The 7852-nt window shown below is 38.1% G+C and overlaps 1 protein-coding gene across 1 annotated transcript; it reads left to right on the forward strand.

Annotated features, from left to right (window-relative positions):
- Nucleotides 1-299: 299 nt before the first annotated feature.
- Nucleotides 300-7625, forward strand: LOC142526280 (protein STICHEL). The gene is made up of 6 exons (XM_075630559.1): nt 300-3074; nt 3324-3543; nt 4238-4804; nt 5199-5895; nt 7149-7230; nt 7304-7625. Exons 1-6 carry the CDS (start codon nt 852-854, stop codon nt 7403-7405), a joined length of 3891 nt encoding a protein of 1296 aa, XP_075486674.1. The 5' UTR covers nt 300-851; the 3' UTR covers nt 7406-7625.
- The last annotated feature ends 227 nt before the right edge of the window (nt 7626-7852 follow it).

Genomic DNA, 7852 nt, shown 5'->3' on the forward strand with positions numbered 1-7852 from the left:
AAAAATATCAGAAACCAATATTTTAAATTTTGATATAAAAAATAAATAAATTAATATCCAAAGATTTTAGAAACTTACTCCACTTGACTCTAATTTCGCCAATTATTATTGCATCTATTTAATATAGATTTCATATCCAAAAAATAACAATAACACCAACCAATACGATTTGAACAATAATAGGAATTTTGAAATGGAATCTTGAAAATACTTGTAATAAAAAAGAAAATCAGTGGATCCACTGAAAACATGAACAGATCCACTGAAAACATCAACAGGAAAATGGAAACTAAACAAATTAAGAACTAAATCTCAGACAAAATCAAGATTAAAGTGAAAATCCCCACTTATTACAAGAAGAATTTTTGGAGCCCCAAAACTCAATTCAATCTTGAGCGGGCCACTTCCTATCCAGAGAGGGAAAACCTGTTGCCATTTTTACTCCTTTTCTTCAGAACCGAAAAAGATTCAATCTTTCACACTGAACACGGAAAAATTATGCATCCCTCCATTCTTGCAGCTGTCATGGAGTGATTCATTCCCTTTCCGTACTTTTTTTTTTGCCCTAGAGCCCTGCACTATTTTTCCTCTACAGGCCTAGTTTCCACACTACTGGCTGTGTAGGCTTAATTTCTGCCCCATCCCTTATTATGGCTGTTGGAGGAAAGTTCCATTATTGAAAGGGAAATTAATTATGTCGGATCTGTACGTCCCTCCACTTAGTGCAAAACCAATAATTTTCTTTTGATTCAACTCACATATATGGCCAGAATGTGGAATTGAGGTAGTGTTTATGTTCCTCCGTTGTGTTTGTTGCTGCGGTTTTCTGGTGGAGTAGTGGCAGCAATTTGATGGCATCTGTAGAAATGCGCGGCGGAAGTGGTGGCAGAGGTGGGATGGATCCTAGTAACCTGCATTTGAAGAAAGAACTGACACAAATCCGGAAGGCCGCCAGAAATTTAAAGGATCCTGGAACTTCCTCTTCGTGGCGGTCACCACTGAATTCGGCCCCATCCCTCACCAAGCATCATTATGTGCATCATCAAAAGAATGAACGGCATGATTTGATTGATGGTAAAGCTATTTCTTCTTTATCTGAGCAGTGTTTGCAACGGTCATTGAACGAAGAAAGTAACGATAATAGTAGTAATGTTAATGTTGCCAATGATAAGGGCGATGTGAATGTGAAAGAGAAAGAGAGGATGGTGTTTTTGTATAATTGGAAGAGCCAGAAATCTGAGAGCGAAATAAGTCGGCAGATTGGTGTCGAAGATATAGAGAACAGCAAGAATATAGGGTTATTTTTTAATCAAGAGAGTGTTGATGATGTCGATAACATGAGTAGCGGGAGGGATGGTGGTGGGAATGATTCTAAGAGTGATGCTTATTCGAGTGATAAGTATGCTTCTTCTATCTTCAAGTGTAAAGATACGAGATTTTCTCCATCTATTAGGCGAACTATTAGGAAGAAGTCAAAGAGGAGTAATTATTCTAGTGCCAGCTTGTGGAATCATAATGAAAAATTGCGAAAGCAGATGCCACTCGCTGGAGGCACCAAAAATATCGTGGAGGGTTCACCTAGTCTAGGAATAGGGAGGTATGATCTGGCGAGTTTGGTTGATCATTCAGATGATACTGAAGATTACTGCATCTCCGAGGACTTAAGGAGGGTGTCAGCAATTTCTCCATTGCTAGCTAAGCTTAAAAATAAAGGTTGGGCTCATTCACCCACAAAGTTGTTGAGGAGTCAAAGGAAAGAGGACGACTCTATTTCATACAGTACACCTGCATTGTCAACGAGTTCTTATAATAAACATGGACTTACGAATCCTAGTATCATTGAGTCTTGGGATGCCACTACTGGATCCATTAATGATGCAGATGATGAAGTCGATGATCAATTGGATTTTCCTGGGAGACAAGGATGTGGAATTCCTTGTTATTGGTCAAGAAGGTCCACACCAAAGTCTAGAATTGGATGTGGGAGTTGTTCTCCGTCTCTTTCAGATACGTTAAGGAGGAAAGGGAATAGCATCTTGTGTGGAACCCGGACAATGTATCATAAAAGGCATCACCGGTCAACCGTGGGATCCAACAAGAGGAGACCGATTTCTAGGACTGGTGCTCAAAGTGTTGTCCCCCTTCTTGCCAATAGTGGCAATGGACAAGGAGGATCATCTATGGGAAGTGGAAGTGGGAATAGCGATGAAGAAATTTCCACAAATTTTGGGGAGCTTGATTTGGAGGCTTCGAGTCGGTTAGACGGAAGGAGGTGGTCTTCGAGTTGCAGGAGTCAAGAAGGGTTAGAGTTAGTTGCTTTCAATGGGGAAATGCAAGAGGAAAGTTCTCCTGAAAATGTCCGTAGCCTGTGTCACAGGTATAGGCCTATGTTTTTTGAGGAATTGGTTGGTCAAAATATAGTCGTCCAATCTCTCACAAGTGCAATTACAAGAACAAGGATCGCTCCTGTTTATCTTTTCCATGGTCCTCGTGGAACTGGAAAAACTTCAGCTGCGAGAATTTTTGCCATGGCTTTGAATTGCCTTGCCACTGCTAATTCTAAACCCTGCGGTGTCTGCAGGGAATGCTCAGATTCCATATCTGGCAAGAATATGTATCTTAAGGAAGTTGACGGCTCTAATAAAAAGGGAATCAACAACATTAAGATTCTTTTGAAAAATGTCTCGGTGGTTCAGTTATCAGCCCTATCTCAATACAAGATTTTTATTATTGATGAATGTCACTTATTGCCCTCAAAGACATGGTTGACTTTTCTTCGACTCCTTGAGAAACTGCAGCCACGGGTAGTTTTCATCCTCATAACGACAGATATTGACAACATACCACACACCATATTGTCACGTTGTCAGAAGCACCTTTTTAGCAAAATCAGAAATGGAGACATTGTCACTCGGCTGAGGAAGATTGCCACTGATGAAAATTTTGATGTTGAGTTGGATGCCCTAGATTTGATTGCTTCAAATGCAGATGGGTCGTTAAGAGATGCTGAAACCATGTTAGACCAGTTGAGTTTGTTTGGAAAAAGAATATCTATTTCCTTGGTGAATGAACTGGTAAGTTTGAGTGAACTTCTGTTCCTTGTAGTTTCTCTCTCTCTTTATAATTTTCTGCTACTAAACAATTTTAGAATGCCTGTTGATATAAGTGTTCTGAAAAAATTTATCGAGTGGCATGTTAATAGGAAAGTTCATACAATTCTCGAATTAAAAACATAACCAATGAACTTCTTACCAAATTTTTTCCTTGTTTTCATGGTTTGAATCTAATAAACTACCTTACGAAAATGTGCTTTCTTTCTGTAGGTTGGGGTTGTTTCTGATGAAAAATTGCTGGAGCTTTTGGAGTTAGCCATGTCATCCAATGCTACAGAAACAGTGATTAGAGCCAGAGAATTGATGGATTCAGGCGTTGATCCGATAGCATTAATGTCTCAAATGGCGACTCTTATTGTTGATATCATTGCTGGAACTTACCCTACCCTTGATGCCAGGCACAATGATTCTTTCCTTGGTGGGAGAAATTGTAAGAGACTCTATTCTTCCTTTTTTCCACTTTGTATTTTGAATTGTTTGTGGATTTACCCTTTTAATTGATATTGATGGCTCATTTAGCTTCTTAAAAATAGAGTAATACTTTTAGAAGGTGGGCGGTATACTAATATTATGAGATCGAGGGTCATATTGGTGTCTTTTCAAGTAAAACAGGTAAATGACAGAGTAAAAAATCAAATCTTACTTAGAGCTCGAACTGTCTGAGAGTGAAAACATGTTGATTCTCTCAGTACCATGTCAGGAATTGATTACATTTTTCTCTATTGGAGCAAAAATAAATGTGTCAACATGTTACCAAGATAAAAGGCTGTCTACACTTTTCGATTTTTCTGGATTTATTGTTGTTGGAGAGTAACTGCCACTGATATTTTGTATGGCTACTTATGTGGTACATCGATCGAGATTCGAGATGTAATGTGTATTTCTGCTGATGTATAGCTACTTGTGTGGTTACATCGATCGAGATGTAATGTGCATTTTTGCTGTTCCTTCATGCTATATCTTTTGGCATCTCTACTATTCTCCTATGCTCTTGAGTATGTGGAGTGTCCCGTATTAACCATCACATTTAGGCTGAATAATTATTTCGTGATTAAAGATAACGATTTTGAATTTTGTTTATACAATGATGTGTTGCAAGTAATGTATGATTGAATTTTTGTCAGTGTCTGAAAAAGAAGTGGACAGATTAAAGCGTGCATTGACACTCCTCTCCGAAGCAGAAAAGCATCTAAGACTTTCAAGTGAACGATCAACTTGGTTCACTGCTACTCTGTTACAATTAGGTTCCATGCCTTCTCCCAATCAAAGTCATTCAGGAAGTAGTCGACTACAAAGCTCCAAGGCAACTGAAGAAGACCGAATAAGCATCCTTAAAGAAGCTGCTGCCCACAAGCAGAGAACCGAGGGCCAGTTTCTACCAGATAAATCTGGTTCTCCCTCATCCTTTGTGATAAATGCTGTTCACCGCAATTCAACTAACAAAGAGAATCCCGTTTCACTAACATGTGCTGCCAGTTTCAATTCCAATACCTTTCAAAACCAGTTTTTGAGTGGCGAAGGATTGAGATACTCACATGATGACTTCAGAAGTGGGAAATCTAGTTCAAGAAGCATGGACTCAAAGATGTTGGCTGATATATGGCTCCATTGCATTGAGAAGTGTCATTCCAAGACATTGAGGCAACTCCTCCATTCTTATGGGAAGCTTGTATCAATATCTGAATTTAAAGGTAAAACTGTGAAAGCTGCAAAGAACTTGTTATGTATTCAAAACCGTTGTTATTTTGTCTCCTTTTGCTTTTTACATGCTAGAGAATAATGCTTGCCTTTGTTCTCCTGAGTCGCTGCATATGTAGCACAGTAATTAAAAATGTGTTTATTTGGGTTGTATGGTTTTAAAACTTTGAGTTGTACTGTTATCCCTAGCTATAACTTTGGAAACAACGAATGGTACTTGGCTCTACAATTTGTTTATGAGTAAACCCTTTACAGGGAGCACTAGCATAATGTGTGTACACATATTTTGCTAACAATCCCCTTTTTTATCAATTTTTGTTGGAAATTAATGTGTAAAAGTGAACATTTTTCTTAAATAGTCCCCAACCTTCAAACTACTGTATGCAGGTGGTTTTGTTGCTCACATCGCATTTGGTGATAGCAATGTCAAAACCAGAGCAGAAGGTTTTCTTAGCAGCATCACGAACTCTTTTGAAATTGTTTTACACCGCAATGTGGAGGTTAAAATTATCCTGGTACCAGATTCTTCAAGTCAAAAGAAGATGGACAAAAACAGAGGAATAAACATGGAAAACAAATCCACACGATCAAATATGACAGGAGGTAATTCTGATCTTGATTTACTCCATGTCCCATTGAAGGTATCAAGAGGAAGCTTTAATGTGTCCGAAGGTCATAAAATAGAAACTTCCGAAAACACTAGCATCTCAAAAGAGAGAAAGATGGATATTCCTGTCCGGAGAATCGAATCCAACATTCAAGAGCAGAGATTAGAAACTGCTTGGTTGCAAGCAATGGAGAAAGGAACTCCCCGATCAATGAGTCGTTTGAAACCCGAAAGGAATCAAATTTTGCCACAGGATGGAATGTATAATCCAAATGACATGGAGCCAATGAATTCTCTGGATGTGGTGCCAATGAAGCACTGGGAAGATGAGTTAAATCATGAAATCAAAGCTCTAAAGATTAAGGATGAAATGCAACAAGAAAAGGAACATGTTGTCAAGGGGATCAGTCATTGCCCCATCTCTCCAAGCTTGTTGCATAATAGAGGCTTTACCAGAGATTTCAACAAAGATAACATGTGAGTTACCAACTTAATGATTCCATGTTTTTATTTATGTTTATAATTGTTGGAGTTTTTTTAGCTCTGTTATCTCTGATGATTTTTTATGCTTTGACATGCATAATATCGTCACTTGAAATCTTGAAATTTGGTTCTCACTGTATATAATTTCAAATTTCGATCATGGGCTTGGTCAGTTATCAATATAGACATAACAAAAGATCAAATTTGGTATTATTGGCTGATTTTTTAGTCTTTTAGGAGCCGAAGGTTACGTATAGCTCGCTTTTTATAACAAATGAAGAAGTGAACTTTGCTTCGTTTGGTATTGCTTCAAAGCTCTACCTTTGTTTAGTGTCTTTAGACGTGAAATTTAAAGCAATCCGAAATAAACTAAACTCAGCTTCCATCCAAGTTCTTCACTCCTTGCTACTTGTAATCTATTACAATCCTTGGACTATTTTTTAAATTATGCGAGATCTGTCAAGTTAATCATATCAAAGTCGATATTGTGTTATTTTTATGAATAGTGTATGATTTTATTGTGATTAGTGTTTACCCGGCCTTATGATATACCTTTACAAAGGGATGGTAATTATTCTAAAGTAAAAAGAGACGGGGATTAGTTAAAAGTTTTGTTTTTTGGGCATATGGTCATGGGTGGACAGAATAACATAGTTTTGAGTTGCTTTTGTGAAGAAAATCAATAGCAAAATTCCAACATAATCTCACGAGGCTGACCATGAATAAACAAACAAAATAGAACAAGTTTTTGTACTGAAAACGAGTTCTTTTTTAAAAAATGTTAAAGGAGAGCTAATCCTTGCCGCCACGTACTAGCCAAGATTGAATTAATACATTTGTAGGAACAGATTGTCTCTTAGCCAAAAACTAGTGGTGGTATTGTAACTTATATCTTTAAACTTTTCATAACTTCGTGTGATTGTAATTTCAATTCGTGCTTTCTGATCAGATCATATTTGTTTGTTTGTGGTGGAGAATTTAATCTGCAATGCAATTGTTCCGAAAATGAGGCAAGGTCGGGGTTCTTAAGTAACTTGGAAGTGATCATATGATAATAATGATTCTGTGACAAACACTAGGACAGAAGAAATCTTTTCGTAGTTTCAATTCTCTTGTGATATTTAATTCCTTCTTCCTGGTTGTTTTTCCCTGAACAATGGCTTTCTTAATCTAAAATTTTAGTACACAACATGCTACATCGTTTCCAAAAATCCGGAGCCAACTCGTGTTTCTTGCATTCATTTTAGGGGATATGAATCAGGATCAGGAGCAGGCGGTTGCACTGCTTTGTTTTGCTGGAACACCACCAGAACTCATAGAAGGGGAAAGGTAAGTTGTCACATCTCTTCCCGTTTTTCTATACTAAATTAAATCCTTTACAACTCGTGTGTTACAAAACCAGGGTCAAAAGGGAACACCTATTAATGCTCACCAAAATGGACGTTTTTCGTGGTTTAGAGTTTGTGCGAAATCGAGGACATCAGATAACAGATACGGTCGATGATACGAAGGGTACGACCTCAAGTTTCGACTTCATTATTTTGTCATCCATATTGAGCTGCTCAAGTTAACTTATCCTTGTTTATTTTTTACTTATTGCGACTTTGAAGCAAATGTGATTTACATTTGGACCTCTGCATATTTGCAAGTCCTGAGCCAATTCTAAATGAGAAGACTTTTTCCTTGGTGCTGTTATTTAGGTAATTTGCACAGTAGTTTGGGCATTTTGGAGCTAATGAGAGGTGATATTAGATTTTCGGACCGGTTAGGGGTAGCAACGGGGCAAGACGGGGGCGGGTTTGCCATTCTCGTCCCTAAATTCCATCTCTGCCTCAATGCAGACCGATCCCCGCTTTTATTCCCTGAAACCGAACCCGAACTCGCGGGATCAAATCCCCATCCTCATCTCAACTCCATTTCAAAATATTAATGGGGCGCCCTTGAACCCGAA

This window comes from Primulina tabacum, chromosome 15 (assembly GCF_025594145.1).
Source record: "Primulina tabacum isolate GXHZ01 chromosome 15, ASM2559414v2, whole genome shotgun sequence".
In the NCBI taxonomy this organism is placed as follows: domain Eukaryota; kingdom Viridiplantae; phylum Streptophyta; class Magnoliopsida; order Lamiales; family Gesneriaceae; genus Primulina; species Primulina tabacum.

Excerpts from the sequence above, each read along its gene's own strand:
- LOC142526280 (XM_075630559.1), top strand. The coding sequence starts at position 852 with ATGGCATCTGTAGAAATGCGCGGCGGAAGTGGTGGCAGAGGTGGGATG. Across the intron at positions 3,544-4,237 it reads TTTCCTTGGTGGGAGAAATT|TGTCTGAAAAAGAAGTGGAC; the intron begins GTAAGAGACTCT and ends AATTTTTGTCAG. Across the intron at positions 5,896-7,148 it reads GATTTCAACAAAGATAACAT|GGGATATGAATCAGGATCAG; the intron begins GTGAGTTACCAA and ends CATTCATTTTAG.